Below are 25163 nucleotides of genomic sequence, written 5' to 3'. Positions count from 1 at the left end.
GTTGGGAAAGCCCGAAATGTGCGGCCAGTGCTGCAGAACGCAGCGTGTATTTACAGTCCTAGAAAGTTTGGAATAATCTAATCTATGGTGCCATTCAGCGCCTCCTGGAGGTGATGAGGGATGCAGGAGCTCAGCTCCAGAAGAGAACGGTGAAGGCCATGATCAGGCAGGCGGCACCCACCCACGGCGACTTGCGCTCCCCGATCCTCGCTAGCTTCCAGAAGGTGCCAAGGAATCTGGAAACAGACAACAGACGACAGTTGAGTGCGATGACAATCAATGGATTGGTCAGGGCCAGATTGAGAGCACCCACCCGGTCTTGTTGCGGTCTATGATGCTAGGAAACAGCGAGCGCAGATAGGCACAGGTGCAGATCAGCAGCAGGATGACCGACAGCAGGCTTTGGAAGTTGAACAGGGCGCTCTGTGGAGGGAGACGTGGGTTAGTGTCTGCCGCAAGAATATCGGTCAAGTGAGCGGTTCAAACCATGATTTAGCAAATCGAATTCCGTGTTTGGCGATAAAATAACAACAAGCGGCAAACTAGTGACGTGCCATCATCTCGGCCCAGGCGAATTGGTTCCGATATTGGACATCCACGGTTCGACTGGTTCGATAGCAGGATAATCGACTGTTAAAATGTAGTCTGACCAAACTGCTATGGAGAAGTTTGATATATCTTCTTGTACTCCATGTCCTTGAAATCGGATACATTTTTTGCAATGAATAATAAAGAACAGTTAACCAAGTTCCCACAGGTCTAAATTAAAATGTCCTACAACTTATTGTAAGGGCTTATTAAAAACATTGGACACGAATTTATTCGCGGCAAAGTTAGTTTGAGTTAGTTTTAATTAACGTTGGCAGTGAAGCTACTCTCAATTGAAATATGTGCCAATGGAATCGGGCTATTAGGTCAAGTGATTTCAATCGATTGGTGCCGGACAGCAATCGATGTGGCCACATTTCAGTCACATCGATAGTATCGCATAAACATCGACTCGGTGAGCCAGCTCTAGCAATTTGTCTGCAACTTCTAATTCGCTGCGGGTATTTTTTTTGTGTTTGTTGTTACATATAATCCGATCAACTTCGATCGCCCGCTTGGCAAATCAGTGTCTTACTGTTCCGATTGGTGAGCTTTAGCCAATTCTCGGCGAGCGTCAGTAAATCGTTCGATTTTGCTTCAGTCCGCCAGTGCTTTCGCGTTTTCCTTGGATCTTTTCTTAATTTTTTTTGGTCCGTTTTCGTTTCGTTTTCCACTTGGAATCGCGAGGGGATGAAGGAGGGGAGCAGGAGCGGAGACTCCCGACCGAGTGCATCCCCCATGTGTGTGTGTGTGTGAGTGCGGTGGTGCTGCCAATGCAATTGTAACTGAGCGCGCTCATAAAAATCAAAAGTATATTTAGATATACATGTATATATAATAATCGGATACGTTTTCTCATTGCCCCCCCTGTCGGTGTGTGCGTGTGTATTTAAATCAGTAATACAGTGTGCGTGTGACTAGCGCGCTGAGTTTTGTTGTTGAGTGCGAGAGAGAGAGGGAGCGCGAGCGAGACAGCAGCTGGAGCAACAGAGAGGCAAACAGGAACTGCAGCAAGAAAAACAAAAACATTCTGTGGCAACAGCAGCAGCGATGACTTCCAGTCGCTGCACTGGCAAAGCGGTAAGTTTCCGACTGCAATATTAGACTAAGCTATGATTCGCGATTCGGTTCCTTGCATGTGTATTTATGTAAGTACACACACACACCCGCACGCGCCCTCCAACACACGCACTTGTGTGTATCGCTGACGTCGGCGATTACAGCGCTGTTAGCTGCTAACAGCACAGTGACAGCCATTTGCATAGGTCCGCGCCAAAGTTATCGGAGTGCCCCACTCGGGGGCCGTAAATCGTGAGTGAAAAGTGTAAAATACCGTAGATGCTCTCTTAGCCCCCAATAAGTGTATATTAAAGTGCTCCGCGTCGAAGGTGAGTTGCATTTTTATACCCTCTTCCAGTGCTTTTCATGACACATTCACCCACGGACCTACAACCGCGAACACCAAAACACCACGCACATGCGCAGAGCAGACACCCACACCGATACAACACCAATGCAATGCAAAAAAGTCTCGCTCTAGTGTGCGCTCTTTATTTTTGTTTTTAGTTTCGCTCCATTCTGCCTTCTGTATTCATCGGGTGCATTTATTGTTATCGGTTTCTCTTCCAGCAAAGTCGGTAATCGCTGCGTGTGCCTCGATTTGAAAACGGTAAACAACCAATATATTGTATTTCATGCTGATTCTTGTGTTCGTTAATGAATGAGGGAGCATTTACGCAATTGTTTTGTGATTTTTCCGCTGTACACTGAAAGGTTCTCTTTGTGGTTTTGCCATCTCCCTCGCTCTTTTTCGCTGACCGGTGGCCCACCACACAGCCACTCACACACACACATCACTGCGCGCACACATACACATTAACAGTTGGCCGCCATTGCTCTGCTGCGCAGCTTTTACAGTGTTGCATTCTGCCGAGCAGTGTTGTTGCTGCTGTGGAAGCTTTTTCGTTCCTTGTTTTGTGCCCCTCGTTCGTTTTGTACAGATGTTTCTGCTATTCTGTTATCGCCATACGCTCTATGCGATACTTAGACTATCGGTTTTAGGTTTTCCTATTGGTACCATCGGTTGCTTGTTTATATCATTTCTTGACCGGCAGAAAAACTATGTAATGGAAATCAGGAAAAAACCAATGTCAAAACAAAGCAACACTTACATCTTTCAAAATTATTTAATTTTACATTATTGGCGAAATCTTTTAAAACCAAATCATACCATTAATAGCTTAGTAAGCTAGTTTTAATTAAAAGTATATCCTGCATTGCCAACGTTTATATACCCTTTCCTTTTATTTAATGAAGTTGTATCTATCATGCAATTAATTGAATTATTTTTAAAATTTGATCATTCCATCTAAAAGGCCGCCTTTTCATTTTACTTTATGTGAATTATGTATTTAAATATATTATTAATTTAATACATACATATCATATGTCAAAGTTTCGCTGCCAAGTCATCTCTATTAAAAGAGATCGTCATAAGTTTCTCAAGGTGTAAGGGACGGAAGTGCAATAAAAGCTTATCGTGTAATGACACGTGCTTAAAGATTAAAACAATGTTACAAATCGTGCCATTTGCCAAGCGAACCAACTTGGTAACGGCTAGATGGGGCAATTTTGAACATTTTTTTATATTGTATTTTTTATACACTTTTGGAATGCCGTGAAACTTCAAATCATTTATTTTCCAATAAGCTTGCCATAAATATAACGGAGTTTTGAAAAATCTGTTTCGTTTGCATAAGCTACAAATTATTTGTTGTCAAAAGTGCATTCCTGCAATTTTCCCAACAGGCCTTCCACTTTAGATGGGCTATCTAGTGGTATCAGTACATCAGCTTGGAAGGGGTGCTGTTTTCTTGGGCTTAGCTGTTGCGCTATTTACCTCCGCCTGCTTTTCGTAATCGTAATCCCTGCATAGGCAAACGATGCGGACTCGGATTCCCGGATTCCGAATGTGATTGGCACCGCCGGGAGACGGAGATGGAGAAGGCGACGGCGACATCGGTAGCATCGCGACGCTGACCGGACCCCGTACCGTGCCCGCCTTGCAGCGTTGCTGTTGTGTTCGATGTTTGATACTCGCTCGGCGATCCGATCGGATCGTATCATATCGTGGGGGATCGTGTGGGATCGGATCGCTCGCGTGCCGTTTCGTATCGTATCGTTTCGACTCGCCTCGCTTTCGTAAGTCGGCGGTCCGGGGCTCCGTGCACTTGACTCGCTCCGCTTTGCGCTTTTTGCTCATTTCGATTTTGCCAAGCGACGTGTGCGGAACTGAACTGAACCGAACTGAATTGATAGGCGGTTCGGCGGATTCGCTTTGTACTTTCGTTTCTTGTGCTGTTCTGTGTGCCGTGCGCTCCGAGTCAAAATCAAGTCAAGTCAAAATACGAATTCGTGTGTTTTTTTTTTCTCTGTTTGTTATTTGCGTACTAAGAAATTAGCGTTCTAGCAAAAGCAATCTGTGATTTTTTGTTCTGTTCTGTTCTGTTTACCTTTGGCTTATAACGATCCATAACAAATAAAAAATTACAAGTAGTAAATCGCGTGATAAAGTCGCCAGAAATCGGTGGTCGGGCGCTCTGCACACTGCTTGCACACAGCGCGGCGCCTGCACTGCTTGCATTCCGGAGCAATGGCTCAGTCCACGGCCACGGCGCCGCTCTACGCCGGCTACAAACCCCTGATCAGCTCGGTAACCACGGATACGGATCCGGATCTGGACTTGGCCCCTTCCCTGCGTACGTATGGTATTTAGTGCAGATCCCCGCCAGTTTCTCTCCATTTCACCCACGTTGCAATGTGCTCCATTTGTGCTGACTGGGTTGTTTGGGGTGTCTTAGTTTTCTGGTCAGTCTGGGCTATGTGCTCCACCATTTCCTCCTGCGCCATGCAATCGCTTGATTAGCAGTTATTCTTTGGCTCATTAACACAGTTACGATAGTACAGAGTGGGCAGTGTGGGGAGTATAGTTCCTATTCTTGGGCATCCACTCTCTCCCTATTTCTGCGTTTTCTCTTGGGGATTACACGCAGCATTGCCATTTACGTCGTTTGTTTACGCGGCGCTTCGTTCCCCGCTCATCTTGGCGTCATTATCGCCATCCACTACTCGTCATCATCGTCATCGGCGTTCGTATCGGCATCCTATGAAGAATAAGAATCTGAAGCAGTGAAACGCTTTGTTTGTTTTTATTTTCAAGTGTATTCTGGCATTTTGCTATTTTTGCTATTTTTGTGAATTTCCTTCCCGCCGCCTTGCGGCACATTGTTATTGTTCTTACGACTGTCTGCTAGTTTTCAAGTTTTCTGGCTTTTGCTATATGCAACACCACGTAGTCGTCGTCCGTCGGTCGCCTTCATTTTCTATCATTTAATTTTTCTCGTTTTTCTTTGGGGAACCGGAAAAATACCCCAGAACACAGCACACACGACAACGGCACCGAGGAAGCGCTGTGATTTGGTCATTTTTTCACTTGCTAACCGTATCACCTGACCGCTTTGCACAAGCCACCCCATACCCACCCGTTTTTCACCCCCTCTCACCGTCCCTCCGGCGGCCTTGAGGGTCCGTTATTTATAATTCCTGTTTGTTTGTTTGGTGGGGCCCAGCGAATAGCACCTTGCGGATCGGAAGCTGTCTACGGCTTCAGTTTCAGTTCAGTGCCCTACCGAACTTCGGATATCGGGAGTCACTTTACGCCACTTCCAGCCACATGACATTGTGTTCCACGGCGATGGAGCCTAGGCTCGGGTGCTTAGGACCCAATCCCTGGTGAGCCCAATGCAGCACATGGCACTGAAACCGAAAGTTGGGGCTTATCTGTGCCTACGGCGCTGGAAAGTGAACCCCACACATCAGGGTGCCTCTATACTAAATAGCTAACTATAGAATACTCCTACCCGAATTGGGAATTTACATGATGGGTGCACATAATCGGTACGAATTGCACTGCAATCAAATGTTTTAAGCCCAAAACAACGTAACAAGAATGTCATAAACAATGCTTAATTTATATTAGTTATGGTCAATGATTGTCAAATCTATTATGCTATTGTTTTTTTGCTTTCAAGAATTTTGGCTAACTGAATGAGGGTCGTAAAGTTTTAAAATCGAAATTAGACATAGCTATAGTCTAGTACATTGCTCCACCCTACTATACTCGTAGTAAAAATGAAAGCGAAGTGGTCACGAGTCCCACTGGAGCGAATCGCGAAACGCAATTAGAAGCCGGGTCAGGTGGTCTGATCGGTATTATGGGGTTGCGCCCACTTATAACCCTTTTGCGATCAAGTCAAACGTCTTTGGGCAGGTTATAATTGATGAAAACTTCAGTGCGCAAATTGCCGTTGAGCAAAGTGCGAAATTTGCCAACTATGTATGTCTCTTAACTACAGAATATATCGTCTTCCGATTTTTATAATTGTTAAATACGTAGAAACGTACCTAATTATCACATATTGCAAACGACTGATTGGGACTAGGGATAAGGGCTTAAAGACTCCGCAATCTTGCAACTTATGATACGAAACGTAAGGCTCTGACGTCACACAATGATATCAAAGTGATTCCGTAAAAGGGGATGTAATGGCTCAATGCTGGCTGAGTCAGAGGCTAGAAATCGAGTGGCAACAGTGGTTTCTTTTCGTCAGTGAGGTGGAAAGTTTTGCAGTTGCCGTTCGACGGACCCAATTTAGCATCCACCCACGCAGCATCAGCATTGGCACCGCCACCAGCACTCGCAACTCACGTGAACACATGCCGTGCATCGTAAATTGCCACCTGGAGGAGCGATAAAAGGCGCTTGTTTGGGGAGGTGCGTTGTTGTGTGCGATGGTGGAGGCGTTTATGAACTCCGTCGCTATCCAAATATGGCAGTGATCTATGGCTCCAGCCCACTGATAACCGACCAGGCGACGATAATCGGCATTAAACACTGCCATCATTTGCCGATGGACTCTGCGCCCTTAGCTCCTCCATTTAATTCAGTCGCCGTTCCATTCTGCAATGTGCCATTATCAGTCTTATCAGGCCCTGTCCGGCCGGACTTTCATGCCGCTGACAATGTTGTTATTGCTGTTGAGCGTTATTTTCGGTGGTTCCGATAGGGCGACAGCTGGGCGAGATTATCAGCCAGTCGGTGGGAGATTGTACCGCTTGTGTCCGCATGGTCGTATTTGCCAATTCTGCATTGCTCCATTTCTCCGATTGCGTCGCTGATCTTGCGGATGAGTCAGTCAACCTATGACGCTCCACTTGTTGGAATCCATGAGGCAGAGTCCCCATGCGGGGGTTTTACTTACACCTAAGATGGTTTGCACCTAAAATGTAATAACAATGTTTTTGTTGAACAATGATACATTACGTATAGGTCTAATATAGATAAAAGCGAAACAGCTCCGATAACAGCTTGACGTTCTTAGCCTTTTATCTATTCTACAGTCATAAAAATGAACTAATGACGAATCTTAGATTCCCCGTTCCCAAACAGGGAACTACATGTTAGTCTTGACACTTTCTGATTGCAAGCATCCTTCTTTGAAATTTAATCAGATGAATTACTTCCATTTTGATAGCGATTTGTTTGTGGCTTGTGCTTAAAATAGTTGGTAGCAGATAGAGATGATTGCATCCAATTTACCCAATAGATTATACATACGTGCTTAGCACTTTAAGTGCAAGTGTGTATGAGAGAGATTAGGCGCCTGTTAACTTAGTTTAATAGCACTTCGTGGCATTATTTTAAACTTATCTGTGGAGTCGGATGTAGGCTAGTAGGTGCCAGATGCCGACCATGTGTATCATCACCATCTTATATCAATTTATAATCTAACTAAACTCATTCAGGTTTGTGCAGTGCTTTAATTATAAAAATAACAAGTAGAGAAAAAATGGATTTCAAACCCTATAGGCGATTAGGAGTGCGATAAACAGGGAGACGTTTTCTATCTTTCTGTGAAATTATCAATTTTCCCACTCTATTTTCAAATGGTATAAATGTTCTCTGCAAAAGTGTATTTCAAAATTACAATCCATCTGTGTATTGAATATCGGATATTTAAGATTAATAGTAAACCCACTGCTTGTTAGACCATCTTATGCCAATTACCAAAAGACAAATTTCTAAGAAAGGTTTAGAAAAAATTGAAATGACGCAGTATTCTTTACGATTACACTGCGAACTAATAGGCGTGGCTCTTAACTAGAAATGAAATTCTTATGTCGGCTAAATTCCGAAAAAAACTAGACTGGAACTAAAAACGGGAACATGTTTTTGCTTCGGCTATTTGCCTCGTTGATAAGGGAGTGCAGTGCAGATGAGCTGCACCTGCTGATCCACGTCCCGAATGCGTGATCATCTAGCTAACCCAATCGGATCTGTTTTTGCTATTCTCGACCTTGGGCTGGCCTGGCCATGTGGTCCAGTTTGGGAAGCGGCTCTCCGATGGCTTCAGAACAGATCGGATCGATTGCCTCCGTGAGCCAATGACGCACATCTCAGCTGAGCGATCGATCTGTCCAGTCGGATAGACGGGGGATGTCAGTCCAGCTAGCCAGCCTGCCAGCCAACCAGCAATTGCGCCGGGAAACCTTGTGCACGGAACACGTGAGGTCCGAGTTAAGGGTAAGACTTGTGGGGTGAACTTTGCATTCCGCCTGGCAATGTCAATTCCGCCAGGAAGCGCAACAACACTGTGTGCAAACAATTAGCCAATACGAATGTGCGCAACTGTCACTGCTGATTCTCAGATGCAGTAGAACATCGATAACGTAGACCGTCGAACAGAAATTGTGCCAATGAAATGCAAGATGTAGTGGTAGTTTTTAAATCACAACTTTTCTAAGTTTTCTAGTATTAATCTAGATAGGGAATTACTTGCTCTCCATAGTAAACAAAGTTTATATGTATTATGTAAATTCGGGATTTCTTTGTTTTGTTTTTTTGAATAGTAAACCACATTGAGCCGTGCTCAACGTAAACACAAAAATTAAGTATTTTGGTTAATAAAAATCCACGTTTTCTAAAACGGGTTCAGTTAGAGGAATCTGACTGTAGCTGCGCAGTTAGGCAAAGATCATCGAATCACTTCTTCTTTGTGAATTGGAAACCCAGTCGTCGTCGTTGTTACAGTTACATTCCGTGCTTTTAGCTCTATTAGCTATATGCTATATGCCATATGCTATTAGCTATTTGCCATTAGCGCCGGCGTCGACGACGCTTTTCTCTGCCCGCCGACGATCGGCGTTCTCGGAAATCGGCACTAGTTTTTCAGTGTTTGAGCGTTCAGCGCAGTGTCTGCTTCAACTTTTTTTGCGATTCGTTGTGTTCTCGCCGGCTCCTCGACGGATCCAAGATTCCTCTGTCCTCGCCAGTCGATCCAGGTAACAATTCGACGCATAATCGCCACACATTCCTCAAATTATTGGCCACCATAAACGCTATCAACTCGTCCAGTTCCCACAAAGCCATGAGGCTTGCGTCCCCTGTCAGTAATACTAGCCTATGATATCCATTGCCAGTGAGATTTCAGTGGAACTCGTTTTTGCTTGTGTCCCATTGATCTTGGCCAATTCGGCACTAATAAACATCGAACCAGTGACACCTCTCGGCTATCAGCAAGTGTTGTATATCCGAAAGTCAACAAAGACGCGTTCAAGTGCAAGAACAGGCGCCTTTTAGGAAATTTTAAAATTCTGTAGACTACGTTTTTCCTTAAACGTTTTTAAAAATACATGCCAACAATTATCAGTACGAACATGATAAAAACCGGATTGAGAGATTGATTCGAATCCTATAAGACTATATAATATAGTATAATATAGTGATGACCTCCTTAAAACATTTAGGTCAGAGTTTCGAAGGAGGGTATAATTATTTTGTTATCCAAAAATAAGATTTACAAAATTTACAATTTACCACTAAGAGTGTGGCAAGTAAAGTAACTTAACATAACTTGTGGCTAATTTTATGATTATCGTTAAAAAACGGTGGTTAAAAACAAATGTTTACAAATTAGCATTGCTTTGCTATTCTTTCGCTCATATCTGTACAAATGAACCGATCACACTACGCGAACGTGGTGAATGTGCGAGAGAGAGATTTTTGGGAGATAGTGACGCAGATCCGTGTGTGGCTTTCCATCCCAAAAGATTGGCGGCTTGTGAGGTATTGTGGTTAGAATGTTGGGTCGCAATAAAGCGTCAACGGTGGCTGTAATTTCTGTCTCATCTTTATCATCTTCACGGCCCCAGTGGTAAATTTCCATCGGAGGTCCCCTGGTTTGCAAGCCGATTTTACCGAACCCCTGGTTGTAATTTTTGCCATAGTATTGCTGATAGTCTGGGGCAATAATTAACCGCGGGTCCAAATAAAAATACTCTATACGGCGATAAGTAGACCCATAAATAATCACCTTGCTAATGAGCGCATTTGAATTCCATTTGTAGCTTGTGTGTGCGTGGTTTTCGATTTTTCTCCCCCCGTTTTTTGTAGATCATCCAGATCAAAGATACTTTATATTTGAAAGTAACTGGGAATTTGGCAATAATTCCAGGTAGAACCGCTATAATCGGCTGAGCTGGCAACCCTGATGCCATCGAACTGCACCGAGCACCAAACTATCGATAACGAACTGTGTGAGAAGTAGTCGATTCAATTCGATTGGACTCGATACGATTCGTCAGCTGTTTTCACTGGTTTCTTTCCGTTTCGTTTTGTTTTTTGTGTGTGCTTCCTTCGTTCGTTTATTATTTGTGCTAATTCCGCTCTCTCCCTCGCTCTCAATTTCTCACACTGAGAAAGAGCGTCGCCCACGCAGCACGCACGTTTTGTGTTCCTCCTCCTTCTCCTTTCGTGTGTGTTTCTGTTTCTGTTTCGCTTTAGTTTCACTTTCATTCGTCTTCGATCGTCAAGTGCAAAGAAGTCAAATATTAGCCGTCCCATCCGCCACAACACAAACACAAGCACATGTGTGCACATGCATACATTCATATTTGTATCTACCCACATTTAGTTTTTGTGCGGATTGTCGCTACTTCGTAGGTACCTGCTCCATTTTCGACACATCCTTGAGTTTTTCGATCTCTAATCCAGATCCTACCGAATCCCAAATATTTTTGGTTTGCATCTGAGAGCCGCACCTCGCATCTGCGTAAATCACATCATCATTCCATTCGACAATGTAACACCCCAGTAAAGCAGCACATTTATGTTCAAATACTCCACTAATTTCATGTCTTGCCACGCTACAACAACAACAATACACAGCAGCAGCAGAAGGAACAGCTGATCAGCTCCAAAAATCGCAGAGAGAAGGAGAAGCGAAAGGAGCATTATCAGAAGCCCAACGGATAAAAACAAACCCTAACCAGATACTTTCAGCCAGCACCAGCAGCTCAATCGACGACCACGACGAGGATCAAGTAGGAACATTGCCATTGCCCCTGCTGTCCATCAATAGAAGGACACCCACCCTGCTCCCCCGCCCCGTTCCACCACCATCGACCCGATTCAAATCATCCTACAACGACGACCTGTGCACGTGCAGCAACTGCGCGTACTCCAGTTTCTCATCCTCCTCCTCCTCCGCCTCGTCCACATCCTCGTCATCCTCGAGCGCAACAGCAGCAGGTACAGCATTAGCATCAGCAGCCGCATCCGCCGTTGCCAAGAAGCTAGCACGCTCCGTGACCGCCACCAGCATCATGGACATGCCGTACAACACCTCGCCGTCGCTACGCGTGCGCACCACCTCGCTGAATCAGCTGAAGAAGACCGCCGACCTGGCCATCGAGAATGAGCTGCACGTCTGCCCGTCGGTTATGTCCGAGGAGCTGCGCAAGCTGCTGCCGCCCACCTCAGAGACCGTGATGACCAAACCCTTCCCCATCCGCGGCGAACGCACCATCGCCGACTGCACCACGCCACATGTGATCGCCATGGTTGGCCTTCCGGCGCGCGGCAAGACCTTCATCTCCAAGAAGCTGGCGCGCTACCTCAACTGGATCGGTATCGCCACGCGTGTATTCAATCTGGGCGAGTACAGGCGTCATGCGACCACCGCGTACAAGTCGCACGAGTTTTTCCGCGCCGACAACGAGGAGGCGATGGCCATCCGCAACCGGTGCGCCAATCAGGCGCTGCACGACTCCTGCGATTGGCTGCTGAGCGGCCAGGGCAGCATCGCCGTGTTCGATGCGACGAACTCCACGCGCGACCGTCGTCAGCTGATCCACGACATTGTGGTGAAGCAGCATGGCTTCCGGCTGTTCTTTGTGGAGTCCATTTGCGACGATCCGCAGATTATCGAGCAAAACATTCTGGAAGTCAAGGTCAGTTCCCCAGATTATCTTAACATGAACACGGAGCTGGTGGTGCGGGACTTCCTGCAGCGCATTGAGCACTACGAGGAGCGCTACCAGCCCATTGACGAGGTCACGGAGTCTCACCTCAGCTTCATGAAGGTATACAACGCCGGCAAGAAGGTGGTCGTTTACAACAACGAGGGCCACGTGGAGTCGCGCATTGTCTACTACCTTATGAACATCCACATCACGCCGCGCACCATCTACCTGACGCGGCACGGCGAGAGCGAGTACAACCTGAGCGGCCTCATCGGCGGCGATTCGAACCTGAGCGCCCGTGGCCACCAGTACGCCAATGCATTGTCCACGTTCATCGCCCAGCAGCAGATCGACGGTCTGCGCGTGTGGACGTCGTGGATGAAGCGGGCCATTCAGACGGTGGCCGACGTGAAGGCGCCGCAGGAGCGCTGGAAGGCGTTAAACGAGATCGATGCCGGCCATTGCGAGGAAATGACTTACGAGCAAATCAAGGAGAAGTTCCCCGAGGAGTTCAAGGCGCGCGATGTGAACAAGTTCGCTTATCGCTATCCGCGCGGCGAGAGCTACGAGGACCTTGTGGCTCGACTGGAGCCGGTCATCATGGAGCTGGAGCGACAGGGCAATGTGCTGGTTGTGTCGCACCAGGCGGTGCTGCGCTGCCTCTTTGCCTACTTCCTGGACAAGTCCGCCGACGAGCTGCCCTACCTGTACGTGCCGCTGCACACAGTCATCAAGCTGACGCCGGTGGCCTACGGCTGTAAGGTGGAGCACATCAAGTTGCCCATCGACGCGGTGGACACGCACCGTCCCAAGCCCAAGATCCCCGGCGACGTCAGCGAGCCAGGACTGGATGGCCTCAGCGGCGAGCTGGTGGCACCCGATGGCGTCGGCAAGGTGCTCATTGTGGGCGACGATGTGGCGACGGCCACGAACGGCAATGGCGGGCGCGTCGATGTCCAGGCGCACCAATGACGGCGATGCCTGCACCCCGTGCATCCACATCCACCTCCGAAATCCAAGACAATCTAAGCACGGCTGCTGGAACGGCTACAGCTGCCCCACCCTCCAAGACACTTGCCCGCCCCTATTCCCAGAACAGATCCCGCTCTAATTCTTCCCCCAGCGCAACCCGGACAGCCCAACCGCGACGAACAAAGACATGGACGTGGTCATGCGAGGGCAACACTGACAACTGCTCCTGCTCCAAGGATGTGGTGGCATCTCTACTTAACGTGGCGCCGGAGGTCTGCGCATGAAATTGTGATTGATCCATTGTGCTGTTTTATTATGTACTTTAATGAACGATTAAATATTTTTAAAATTTTCTAGAACATCTACTTTGATAAAAGCAAAATACAGACTTAAATATACCTACCTAGACTTACATATTACACATTTTCTCCTGCGAATGAAGAAGTCCTGCTTGATTCAGTGTGATTAGTTACTCCTGGCCTCACATGCAGGCGGTTGGCATCCTACATGCTGAGTGCTCTAGCCACTAAAAAATTAATTAATTCTAACTCTGTATACTTAAATGTGCTCTAATCTAATGCGTTGTCTATTTTTTATACCAGTTTTGAGCGAATTTTGTAGCTAAGCGAGAGGATAAACTCACGGATTCCATTTGCCAACTCTGTTTAACTGAAACCACTTGCCCAAAACACTTTTTAGCCTATGTATATGTTGCTCGTAAATGTATGTGTGGATGAAATATTGTAACTACGTAAATACTATATCAAATAATCAACAATAAATACAATTTATCAAAAGAACCCATGCTCAAATGCAAACTGTTTCATTGCTGTCAGAAGAAAAGTTTCATATTGATAGAAGGAAAGTAATAAGGGGGTAAACTATTAATTGTTAAATAAATAAATAAATTTCCTTTACATCTAGTCGTTAAATTATTATTTTAAATAATTAAACTATAATGCTAAAATTCTAATTTAATACTAATTTACAATTGGACAAATGTTTCTAACTGTGTCGTTTGTACCTAATTAATTAGAATGCAAATGAGGATATCTTAGCCAATAACTTGCATACCATTACAACTCAAATGAAAAAAAAACTTAGTGCATAGGGCCCGATTTATATGAAATATGAGCTTTGTACACTACTGTACTGCACGGTGCAATTTATCGAAATCGGGCTCCTTGCACTATAAGATTTAATGACTTGAGTCGCCATCCAAAGTTTTCTGTTATGCCCATGTTATTGGTAAATTCATTTAAAATACTAAATGGAACCAGAAACTCCGATAAAAAATCTGACTGTATTAGCTGTCAAAGGATATATCGGCTGAAACTTAGATTTAGTCACATGCTGCCGGAAGTTAGACGTTTACGTTAGATAGAGTATTTCCTGAAGTGTCAAGCATTTTTCTTACTCTCCATTCAATTGGCTTTCAGCTGCCGGGAAGTGTTTTGTGGTGTGTCCTCATCCTCGTCTGCTAGGATTACCTATATCACGGAGTGACTACGCACCGGCAATTCCAGTAGACACCGCAGGTCCAGAACAACCTTGAACTGGCCACCATGCCGCGTTTTCGCAACGAGGCGCCCGAGCAGTCGCAATACAGCGATGGCGACGTGGTCTGGGTGAAGATCCACAACACCGAGATCTGGTGGCCCGGCGAAGTGACCTCGACTCAGGACTTTCGGTTCGTGAACTCCACGCGGCCACCGTTCGCAGTTGTGGCGTTCTTCAACGAGAAAACCTTGTAAGTGTGCCCATTCCGAATGGGAAATCTGCTGGTTCTAATCCAACCATCTTCGTTTTGCATCATTGTCCACAGCGAGCACGTTAGGTCCCCGAAACTGATATACCCCTTCCAATGCGACCACAAGGAGGAGTTTATCAAGCGCGGAAAAAGTAAGTACAGCCTTCTTTTTTTTTTCTTTTTTTTTTTTTTTTTGGCGATAGAGCAGCTCATTCTGAAAAAAACTTGCGCAGTGTAGGCGGCCCTACAATCTGCATGCCTCGTCTGAACTTTCTACTAGAAAGTTTGTAGCTTTTATAGTTTTCGAAGTCTCGACATTCACACGGATTTATTCTGTTACATACTTTTCAATGAATGTAGTATACCCGTTTACTGCACGAGTAAAGTAATGCTTTACAGGTGTATCATTGTTCTGGTATAGCAGTGTCTTATATATTATTTTGATTTAGAACTACTATTGAAGTTTTAACAAACATATCACCATAAATAAGTCGACTTCTGTTGGAATAATCACTTGGAACTTGCATATTCATGCTTTACATAAAATACTGGCTACTTACAAACATAACCTAAAAAGCAAAACTTAACCTCAAAATAAATTAATTGAAACAAGGGGTAATGGTTTATAATCATGGGTCAACCCCTTGGTATACAACTTGTAGTCAACCACTGATACCTGCCGCTAATCCGCTGTCATCCAAATGTTGTTTCCTTGCAGAGAAGGCCGAAGGAATGCACATGGCCGACAAGTTCTCAGACGACGTGTTGATTGCCGAATCGCGCTTCGCTCGCGCCCATCACTCCTCGACCTCGTCCGTGGCGGAGGCCACCATCGCGCCTGCCGCCCGCCCGGACAGCCTGATCAAGGCCTGCCTTTCGAGCAACAGCAGCAGCAGCAGCGGCGGCGGCGTGCAAAACAGCAATGCCCGCAGCAGCGCAGTGCCTTCGGCAGTGGGTCGAGTAAGTAGCTCGGCATCGCTCCATGCCAATGATAAAGCCGTATTCCGACAGCAGGAGCCCACGTTCCGCATCATGGACATCGGGGGCGGCGCCACTCCTCCGCCCCGTGACCGTGCCTTCGAGTGCAACATGTGCAGCTTTCGCACAAACAGCATGAGCGTCCTGCTTATCCACCGTCGCAACCACCTGGAGTCGAGCAGCAGTTTTAGCAGCTTCAGCAGCAGCACCACCACCACCAACTCGGCCACCAGTACAGGCAACCAGAAATACGTTTCACTATACGACCCTGTGCCCAAAACGCGAGCGTCGCGTCGTGCCCACACCACCAGCGTGCACGATGTGAACGGCCGCAGGAGCCGGGACAACGGAGTGCGCTGCAGCTCGCGCCACGTGTCCATCGTGATCGATGCTCCGCTGACAAGCGAGGAGCAGGAGAAAGTCAAGAGCATCGTTGACCAAACGCTGGCCAGCATCGAGCTCGTGGTGGGCCCCAAAGCTGGCAGCTCTGCTGGCTCAGTTTCAGCGTCTGCCTCCAACCGAAAGAGCTCCTCCTCGTCGTCGCAGGTGCCTGCTGCGGAGAGCACGCGACGCAGCAATGCGAACTCGCGGGATCCGCGTAGCCAGCGCTCCAATCAACTGCGAGCCACTATGCCCGCTCCCCAGTCGCCACCGGCGAAGCAACGCCGACTCACACGCTCCATGAGCCGGCGCCAGCGAGATGCCTCTCCAGTTGCCGTGTCTCCGGAGATTCTTCCGCCACCTGTGCAGGTGAACTCGCGTCGTGGTGCAGGCAGACGCTGCACACTGGCTGCCGCCACTAGTGAGCCAGTTAATCCGCCCAGAAGGGGCAATCTCTTGCGGAAAACGATGACGACAGCGCCACCGCCAACCACCGTCGAGAAATCGCCTCGGAGCGCAGGTCGGCGCAAGCAACCGCTCTCTAGGACTAGGACGACCGTAACTGGTGATGCGCACATTTTTCCAGCGCTCCTTATATCGCCTTCAATCAAAAAACAGGTGGCGGAGCCCAATCTGCCCATCAGTGCATCGCCAGAGCCGATGCCATCAATGGCTGAAAACGCGAAGCCTAATAAGAATCTCCAGCATTCGCAGAGCAGCATGGACGCCTCCAAACAGCTGCAGCTAAGTCTGATGGCGGAGTGGGGCGACGACGAGACGGACGAGTCGATGGAGGAGCCACCGCAGCCGGTTGAGAAAGATACCAGAATCGTGGAATCGCCGCTTGCGGCCGAGCAACATGCAGGTGAGGAGGAGCATGAGCAGGAGCACGAGCACGAGAAGACTGACGGCGTTGCTGCCAAGAAGCGCATACGCAACATACCAAAGAAGGATCGGCGCGAAGTGGTCGTGCAGGAATTCCACGTGCAGGACAGCCAGCCAGATGCCGATGAACCGGAGGTGGACGAGCCGATTATAATTCAGGATAGCGATGCCAGCTCCAACGGCAGCGTCGTATTTGTGGAAGACGAGCCGCGTCAGCGCGGCCGGGGAGTTTATCCGCAATCCAATGGCAATGTCAATGATAAGGCCACGTCGTCGTTGAAAACCAGCATCATCCCGTCCTGCTTTGACTTTGAAGAGGAGGACGATGTGCAGCAGCAGGAGGGTCAGAATGGTTTGAGCTATAGGCGCCGAACAAATACCAATCGTCCTGATATTAATGGCAAAGGACACGCTGAGGAGGACGTATTAGAGAGGAATGAGGAACCTGTGGCTGAGGGCGAACTTGATGACAACGTCTCCTACGAGTACCTCTTTAAGGGCTTTGAAGACGTCCCGGAACCGACAGCCGAGGAAGGCATTCGGACCCTGGAGGAGGCGCCCCGTGAGCCAGAAGTGGAGCCCGAACCTTTGCAGCAGGCGGCAGCGGATGCAGTTGAGCCCGAGGAAGCAATAGCCGAGGACGGAGCAGAGGGCGAGGCCGGAGATCACATCGGCCTGCCCATTAAGGAGCGTCAAAAGCGCATCTTTAAGTCGCGAAACAAATCTACAATGGCATGTTCTCAAGACGAAGATCTGCTGCCGGCCTCCATGACATCCACGTTGCCAAGTGCCCACGAAGAGGAGGTTACTGCACCCAGGTCTTATAGTCCTCCCCAGGAGGCGAATTGCGTCGGCACGCTGCTTTCCAACGGGGAAAAGAGCAGGAGGCTCAGCGCCAACAACAGCAACACAAATAGCAGCGAAGGAGTGCTGGGTGACAGCATAAGGAAGAAGCGCCGCTACAAATCCAAGACTGAATCATCCCGTCGCCCGTCACAACGCTCCATGCCGCTTATGAGTCGGCAGACTCCCTCGCCCGAGCACGAGGAGCTCAGCAACCACAGCAACAGTAGCAGCAGCAACTCGAGCAACAATAGCCACCTCATGTCCAGCTCCAGTTCGGACTCACACGGCATCGGAACACTGTCCCCGGAGCCGAGCTCCAGCAACAGCTGCTCCATAGCCTCCAACATTGCAGTGATCTCGGCCGAAGAGGCGCGCGAGCTGCAGCGGTCGGCCTCGGGCGCCGGACTCATCCACGCTGCCATTGTGGACGCCACGCAGCCGGTGCAGCGTGGTGGCGTGCTCATCCTGGAGGACATTAGGCTGCCGAATTTGTATGAACCCTCTAGCCAGCAGTCATCGGACAGCAACGGCAGCCGCCAAACGAACACACGCCCGCCTGATGAGGACGACGAACAGTCGCAGGACACGGCAGATCAGCCGGAAACAAACGATGAAGATCAGGAGGAGAGCCAGGATGTGGAGCCTATGCTTGATGACGCAGAACCAATGGATCAGGAGGCGGAAGAGGACGTGCAGCAGGAGGAGGAGGAGGAGGAGGAGGAGCAGGAACCGGATCAAAAGTCGGAGGAAAAGCCAGAGTCCGAGGCAGAGAACGACTTGGACCCCTGGTCTCAGATCCGCGATGTCCGCTTCCTGCCGCAGTCCCGCGAGGTGCTGCTCAAAAAGCGCGAACAGGAGCTGTTGCGCCAGTACGAGGCCGACCTGGTCAGTGGTCGTAGTGCAGAGAAGTGTCGCCAGGCACGCGCGCGCTGGAGCCGAACAATGCCATCCCCCGAAGAGGCAGACGCGAACGAGTCAGATTTTGAAGGCACGCCGCTGGCCGCGTCGCCATTTGAGGAGCAACAACAGGACGGTGGACAGGAGGAGCATGAGGCCGGTTCCGAAGGCGAACAGCCATCACTGGCTGCAGACGAAGAAGAAGCAGTAGACGAAACGGGCTTCCAGATGGCAATGGACATGGATATTGAACTGGAAGCTGTGGAGTTGGTGATGCCGGCTTCATTGTTCCTGACCTCGCGCCGTCCTGCCAGCCACCCGCAACTCACTCCACTGGCGTCCACCCAGTCCGCAATTGGCTTAAATCTTCCCACCAGGCACCTAAGCTGCGCCCGAGAACTTAGCGATGCGGACGTGGAAAAGGCCCACCAGCAGCTGGTGGATCTTCGCGAGCAGCAGCGCCTTCGCTTCACCCCGCCATCGCCGCCCGTGGTCCTGACTCCTCCTGCAACACTGCTGCAGGCCGGTGGCCAGAGGAGGCAGCGTCGCCGCTCGAAGAACGCTCCTAGTGACCACGTGGAGAGCAGTTCCCGCAGCGAAGGGGGCGAGGAATCGTCAAGTGACGCCAAGGATGGCCAGGAAAGTCCCGAGAACGTAAGTTAATCCATCTGTTCATAACCACCCAAATTGTCTACCAAATTAAACCAACCAATTCCTCTTCCCACTTGCAGCCGCCACAACTGTGCGCTGGACGCATCTGCGCGGTGATGACTCGACCGATCCCGGGCTACAGCCACACCTTCATGCTGTGCTCACTGAATAACAACAACTTTACGCCGCTGAACAACGTGGCGCTGTACCTGGACAACGAAAAGAACCACCTGGTGCCGGTGCCGCGGGAGGCACTGCTTGAGCCGCCGCGCCTGGCAGACGGCCATCCGCTGTCCGCCGTATTTGCGGACATTGACTTTCTGGGCGGAGAGGCGGTGGCCCAGGTAGTGGAGCCATCGGAGACGGAGATGGAGACTGAGCTGGAACTCGACCAGGATGAGGTGTCGTCGCGCCAACTGTCGCCGCAAATGCTGCTAAGCGAGGCCCATAATGATAACGATAACGAGAACGATGTTGAGGCAGTGGACGCGATGGGCATCATGACACCACTCAGCCAGGTGGCCGAGGGAGGAGCAATGCCTGCCGGTAGCTACGTGAACGAGGAGGAGGAACTGTCTCTGCACGAGGAACAACTGCAGACCAATATACTGCAGCTGAACGTCAACGGGTACCACTTACAGCTGGATACTTCGCTGCTTTTCAGCATGGCCGAACAGCCGGACGCTTGCATCGAGGTGAATGTCTCGGATGCGGGGTCCAGCACTTCTGCTGTCGGTGGCAGCATGAGAGCCGTGCTTCACGCTCGCGACATTCTACAGGCGGCCGAGGTATACCTGCAAGAGCGCGACCTGCAGCTGGTCAACGTGGAGGATATGACGCTGGACGACGCGGAGGCCGATGCGTCATCCGCCGACCTTGCTGTGCCCGCCGCGGATCTCCTCTCCCAGGCGTTGGCCGGCAGCCAGGTCGTGGACGACTCTGACTTCGTGAACGCAGCCAACGCTGGCGTTGGTCTGCTTCACATCGACACTCGCACCGGCGCTGGCCTTCTGCATGTGGGCAACGATGAGCCAGGCAGCGTGGTGTTCATTTCGCATCCCATGCCACCGCAGACCGTCCACCTTACGCCGCCAATCACAGCGCGCACCAACGAGACCAACGCGCTGCTCGACCAGACGCCCATCATGTCCACGCTGGAGAATCCCAGCGGCATGCAGCTGCGCCGCGTGTCGCCGCTGGTCGAGGGCAACCTGGAAGACAGCCTGGCCGTGATCGGGGTGACGAACGGCAGTGGCGTGCCCACCTCTCTAGAACTGCCCATCACCGTGACCAATCCGGCCATCGCATCGCGAATGGGCGCGCCCGTCGCCGACATGCTGCAGTTCGCTCCTTTCCAGTAGTAGGAGGAGGAGAGGAGCCCAGTCCAAGAGCAGTTCAATTCGCTTTATTTTTTTTTTTTTGTACCTAAGGAGTTTCTATTAGGGTTTAGAAGATGCAGCGCATGCATTTTATTTTGAGCGGCTGGCACGGATGCCCCTGCCTCTTTGTTAGTTCAATTGACACGAAAATGGACGACGACATTGCGCCACGGCCAATGTAAATATTAAGTTGCTTAATTAACCTAAGTTAGATTCTTAACTTCACCTATCCCTTGCATTGCAAATGTACGATAGCGATAGTGGCACGTAAGAGATGTAATAACCATAGCATACACCCGAACAGAACGGAACAGACCAGGATAAGCTCGATCGCGAATCGATGCCCGGCACCAAAGCAACAACATACGACACCCAACAGAATAGGCCACACAGCGTACCACACAGTACACTCCTGTGGGCAGGAAGCACACTTATATTAAGCGTAGATGACCGTAGATGACCATACCACGTGTGTAAGATACGCCAGTCTCTAAGCTAATGAATGTCTAAAGAGATCCGCGGAGGAGGCGGGCAGACCGAGCTGCCCAGCTGGGGCAGCTATTTGAATAAATGCAACATGTGCAACAGAGGACTTTGATTAATTCCGACGGAGCCACTTCAGCAGCACACTCACTCAAATTAATGCCGATGATGTCGATCATCCGTATAATTGCCATTCTCAGAAACACTCAAATTAAGAATTTATGAAGAGGGATATACGTATTGAGGCAGGAAATGGAAGCATGCAACATATTTCATATTTATATTTTAACCAAGCGAACCAAAACAATTTCATTTTATTTTCAAAACTACACATAAAGAATCTAACGATTTTCCACAACGATTTTACTTTATTGAAATATTCCATGTTTACTAAAAACCTATCAAAACGGATACCCTTTAATCAAAATAACTAAACCACATCCACACAATTATACTTTTGTCAACAAATAATTCACACGTGTAACAAGTATTAACCATAGCTTACAAGAATCGGATGACTTGTAAACGCCTGAATGAATATGTGAACACTTCATATTTTTATTTTTGTAAACCGAAAGCTTCAAAATTTTTTTGTTAAATATATTTTGCATTCCTTTTGGATTGGAAACTGCAATTAAAATGCGATTTCGGTTTTTAATTTGGTTTCCTTTATTGAGTTTTAACAATTGCATGATGATTTTGCATTACAATTCGCTTAATAATTATTAATAACAATTGCTTTCATTTCATAGCATTTGTGTTTTTTCTCTCTTGGTTTGAATAAGTTTTACTTGCATTCTGTTTAGAATAAAATTATTGTAACCGTTTACACTCCACTCAACTTTCCACTAGTCTGGCTTCTATTTCACACGTTTTGCCTCGAATTTGACAAAATTGTTGATTTCTTTAAGTGGGTCGGCAGCACGCTGCACGAGGAGCTCACTTAACTCAAGGGTCTAAACAAATTAGGGAATTAGTAATCAATAAATAATTAAGATTATCCTTTTGCATGCGAATCATATAAACAATAATAACTCAAGGTTTGGCTGGATGGCGACAAAAATACTTTACTACCGCAAGTAAAATTGGCAATTTAACGAATTTTAACGCTTGCAAGTTTGGCCTAAGCAAATTAAATAATATACCTAGGTATTCGAACATAAAAATACTTTAGGTAGTGTTAGCTCTATAGAAATTTTGTTGTTGTTTTCGGGGCGAGGGGTGCTTGCACAATTTGTAAAAGGTTAAACGTAGGAAATGTTCGGCAAAGTTTAGTGAGTGTTGTTGCTGTTGTGGTTGTTGCTGCTATATATTTTTGGTTTGGGCGAGTGTTTAATTGCTGTTGTTCATACTGCATCATCCTCCCTCTGCGCAATATTCCTGGCGTAGTTCTCTGCTTGTTCTCATCGGTTGTTGTTATTGTTGGCGATACTTGCTACAGTTTATGCGGGTGATCCGTGATCCGTCGTCTACAGCTTGGCGCAGATCTCGTTCGTGAACTCGGAGCACTTGGCGCGGCCGCCCAGATCGCCGGTGAGGTACTTGCCCTCCTTGATGGTCTCGAAGGCGGCACGCTCGATTTTATCGGCGTACGTGTTGAGCTCCATGTGGCGCAGCATCATCACTGCCGACAGCAGCAGGGCAGTGGGATTGGCCAGGTCCTTGCCGGCAATATCGGGGGCGGTTCCGTGCACGGACTCGAACAGGGCACCGTTCAGGCCCATGTTGCCGGAGGGCGTCAGACCGAGGCCGCCCACCAAACCGGCGCACATGTCAGACAAAATATCACCATACAGATTGGGCATGACCTGGCGTAGGAGACGGCATTAGCTAAGCGCCGATACTATACTATGGCGACTGGGTAATTCCACTCACCAGCACGTCGTATTTTCCGGGGTTCTGGACCATGTTCAGGCACACCGTATCCAGATACTTCTCCTCGAACTGAATTTCGGGGAACTTCTGGGCCATGTCGCGGACACAGCGCAGGAAGAGACCGTCAGACATGCGCCTGTGGGAAGGGAAGATGAGTTGAGTTTCTGAAAATTAGTGTTAGTAGTGGCCCACTTACATAATGTTCGCCTTGTGCACCACGGTAACCTTCTTGCGGTTGTTGTTCTTGGCATACTGGAAGGCGTACTCGGCCACACGCTTGGAGGCCTCCTCGGTGATCAGCTTGATGCTCTGAACGACACCGTCGACGATCTCGTGCTCGATGCCAGAGTACTCGCCCTCGGTGTTCTCGCGGATGGTGACCACGTCCACATCGTCGTACAGCGTCTTGTAGCCCTCGAGACTGCGGCAGGGACGCACGTTGGCGTACAGGTTGAACTCCTTGCGCAGGGCCAGATTCAGCGACCGATGGCCCTTGCCCACGGGCGTCATCAGAGGACCCTTCAGGCCGATCTTGTTCGTGTTCACGGAGTCAATGGCGGCCTGTGGGATGCCGAACTTTCCGTCGGGACCCTATTTACATGTCACACAAATGAGCAGGAGAGGTACAATTAATGGGTATATTCGTAATTTTTAAGGCCTACCACAAAGCAAATCAATATTTGGGTAATAACATTTTCAAAAATAGTGTATGCATTCGAATCGATTGATTTTGCATAGAAACGAAACTCAATTGCATTTACATCGAATTTATGGAAATGGAATGCTGGCAAATGCTGATTGCAGTTCAAATTTACCGCCACAGACTACCGTAGTTGCCACCTGTTGTCAAACGGCCATGCGCTCCGAAGCCGATGGCGCTCAACTTGGATTTGAAATGGCAGGTTGAACTTGTAATACCGCTTGGCGGGATTACGACACTTACCCGAACGGGGGTCACGTCCACGGCCTCCCACTCGATGGGCACATTGGCGGCGGTGAAGATCTTCTGCACGGCCGCGGAGATCTCGGGTCCGATGCCATCGCCTGGGATGAGGGTGACTTTCTTGGTGCCAGAGGAGTAGGACCGGCTGGCGGCGGGAGTCGCGTTGACCTGGAAAATAGCGAAACCATAGGCGGGTTGAGTGGGTTACAGAAATGGTGGCGAGAAAACGCATAGATGGCCAGCAGCATCTAGCGGGATTACATAAGTGCCCATGCCAAACAACAATTCCGTCCGCTTCCCCCCGCGCCAAACAGTTCGTCGCGTTGAGGTTAGAGTGCATAAATGATTCCCACGGCGCTGATAAGGCCACAAATCAGGGCCCAATCTCGGTAACTGCTTTTTTTCCGCCTCCCGAGTAGGGGGTGGGATTCTCGAGGGGCTGAACCACCCGCCCTGCCCACCGTTATCGATATCTCGGCCACGCAACGAGGGAGCGAGAGAGAGAGTGTTATGTAAAGTGAATGCGAATTCTAATGCTGTGCTCGTTTCGTTTTCGCCGGACGGACAGTTGATGTCCTGGCGGCGCAGGGGGTGTAACCCATTACGGATCCCGAATGGTTCCGTCGCTGCCGCTGCTGTTATGGAACCAACCTGGCTCACTGCTGGCGTCGCAGTCGCCCCCGGAGCATCACGCGCTGCAATCAAACCCAGTTGATTGAGCTGCAAGTGTTTTGCGTAATGTGTTGTTGTCGTTGGGAATCGCAGATCAGTAGATTGGTGGGTTGGTTAGCGATGGAGTTGGAGGACAGGAGCGTCGGACGAGAAACAAAATCGCAATGTTAGTGGTTGTTGGCCAGTACTTTTTGGCCAGCACGTAATCAACTGCTGTCCTGCGGAATTGGTTTGGTCGCTGTATAGAGAGGGGGGCGCGACGCGGGGGCGGGTCAAGTCGCTTAAGTCTACACGGGTCTTACAATTTTCTGTATGAATCTAGCAGCCATTGCGTTGGATCGGTTTTTGCACTGATTCCTGCCGTATATTATATAGAAAAAAGTCTGTCTTTTTAGTCTGCGCCCGCCGTAGTCGCCACCTTGCGGAAAACTGGCGAATCTGCGGCCTATCGGTCGATAGGCATGCGGGGGCAGCGGCGTTGCCACCTAGACTGCGCTTAAGT

At 48.8% G+C, this 25163-nt stretch overlaps 4 protein-coding genes across 10 annotated transcripts; 2 read left to right on the top strand and 2 right to left on the bottom strand.

The window, feature by feature from the left end:
• Nucleotide 1: 1 nt before the first annotated feature.
• On the bottom strand, nucleotides 2-638 carry LOC120455362 (protein kish). The gene is made up of 3 exons (XM_039641469.2): nucleotides 487-638; nucleotides 314-423; nucleotides 2-236 (listed from the first exon to the last, which is right to left on the bottom strand). Exons 1-3 carry the CDS (start codon nucleotides 487-489, stop codon nucleotides 131-133), a joined length of 219 nt encoding a protein of 72 aa, XP_039497403.1. The 5' UTR covers nucleotides 490-638; the 3' UTR covers nucleotides 2-130.
• A 257-nt stretch (nucleotides 639-895) lies between these two features.
• Nucleotides 896-22202, top strand: LOC120455355. 3 transcript variants are annotated; one of them, XM_039641459.2, is made up of 6 exons: nucleotides 896-1668; nucleotides 14361-14671; nucleotides 14747-14823; nucleotides 15390-15631; nucleotides 15686-19312; nucleotides 19390-22202. In XM_039641459.2, exons 2-6 carry the CDS (start codon nucleotides 14487-14489, stop codon nucleotides 20668-20670), a joined length of 5412 nt encoding a protein of 1803 aa, XP_039497393.1. In that variant the 5' UTR covers nucleotides 896-1668; nucleotides 14361-14486; the 3' UTR covers nucleotides 20671-22202. The 3 variants fall into 3 exon arrangements, with proteins under 3 accessions (XP_039497393.1, XP_039497392.1, XP_039497391.1); XM_039641458.2 differs by having other exon boundaries at nucleotides 15683-19312; XM_039641457.2 differs by having other exon boundaries at nucleotides 15390-19312.
• On the top strand, nucleotides 3859-13721 carry LOC120455357 (6-phosphofructo-2-kinase/fructose-2,6-bisphosphatase 1). 4 transcript variants are annotated; one of them, XM_039641461.2, is made up of 2 exons: nucleotides 3859-4346; nucleotides 10877-13721. In XM_039641461.2, the coding sequence occupies exons 1-2, from the start codon at nucleotides 4241-4243 to the stop codon at nucleotides 12919-12921; spliced, it is 2151 nt and encodes a 716-aa protein (XP_039497395.1). In that variant the 5' UTR covers nucleotides 3859-4240; the 3' UTR covers nucleotides 12922-13721. The 4 variants fall into 4 exon arrangements, with proteins under 4 accessions (XP_039497395.1, XP_039497394.1, XP_039497396.1 ...); XM_039641460.2 differs by having other exon boundaries at nucleotides 10874-13721; XM_039641462.2 differs by lacking the exon at nucleotides 3859-4346 and adding an exon at nucleotides 8869-8988 and having other exon boundaries at nucleotides 10874-13721.
• LOC120455359 (probable isocitrate dehydrogenase [NAD] subunit alpha, mitochondrial) lies at nucleotides 21817-25113 on the bottom strand. Of its 2 annotated transcripts, XM_039641465.1 has the most exons (6): nucleotides 24964-25088; nucleotides 24641-24709; nucleotides 23990-24157; nucleotides 23243-23637; nucleotides 23047-23182; nucleotides 21817-22979 (listed from the first exon to the last, which is right to left on the bottom strand). In XM_039641465.1, exons 1-6 carry the CDS (start codon nucleotides 24988-24990, stop codon nucleotides 22641-22643), a joined length of 1134 nt encoding a protein of 377 aa, XP_039497399.1. In that variant the 5' UTR covers nucleotides 24991-25088; the 3' UTR covers nucleotides 21817-22640. The 2 variants fall into 2 exon arrangements, with proteins under 2 accessions (XP_039497399.1, XP_039497400.1); XM_039641466.1 differs by lacking the exon at nucleotides 24641-24709 and having other exon boundaries at nucleotides 24964-25113.
• Between the last annotated feature and the right edge of the window lie 50 nt (nucleotides 25114-25163).

Source organism: Drosophila santomea, chromosome X, assembly GCF_016746245.2.
Source record: "Drosophila santomea strain STO CAGO 1482 chromosome X, Prin_Dsan_1.1, whole genome shotgun sequence".
NCBI classification, from domain to species: domain Eukaryota; kingdom Metazoa; phylum Arthropoda; class Insecta; order Diptera; family Drosophilidae; genus Drosophila; species Drosophila santomea.
Note: the sequence above shows the minus strand (reverse complement) of the source record. Positions and strands in the feature narration are given on the sequence as shown.

Bases quoted from the DNA above. Each gene is read 5' to 3' on its own strand.
- LOC120455362 (XM_039641469.2), bottom strand. The intron at 237-313 runs GTGGGTGCTCTC...GTCTGTTTCCAG, and splicing joins ATAGACCGCAACAAGACCGG to ATTCCTTGGCACCTTCTGGA.
- LOC120455357 (XM_039641460.2), top strand. From the start codon at position 4,241: ATGGCTCAGTCCACGGCCACGGCGCCGCTCTACGCCGGCTACAAACCC. The intron at 4,347-10,873 runs GTACGTATGGTA...AACAATACACAG, and splicing joins GGACTTGGCCCCTTCCCTGC to CAGCAGCAGAAGGAACAGCT.
- LOC120455355 (XM_039641457.2), top strand. From the start codon at position 14,487: ATGCCGCGTTTTCGCAACGAGGCGCCCGAGCAGTCGCAATACAGCGAT. The intron at 14,672-14,746 runs GTAAGTGTGCCC...CATTGTCCACAG, and splicing joins TTCTTCAACGAGAAAACCTT to CGAGCACGTTAGGTCCCCGA. The intron at 19,313-19,389 runs GTAAGTTAATCC...TCCCACTTGCAG, and splicing joins GCCAGGAAAGTCCCGAGAAC to CCGCCACAACTGTGCGCTGG.
- LOC120455359 (XM_039641465.1), bottom strand. From the start codon at position 24,990: ATGGCTGCTAGATTCATACAGAAAATT. The intron at 24,710-24,963 runs GTAAGACCCGTG...AAACACTTGCAG, and splicing joins CTAGATTCATACAGAAAATT to CTCAATCAACTGGGTTTGAT. The intron at 22,980-23,046 runs GTGAGTGGAATT...CTCCTACGCCAG, and splicing joins CCGGAAAATACGACGTGCTG to GTCATGCCCAATCTGTATGG.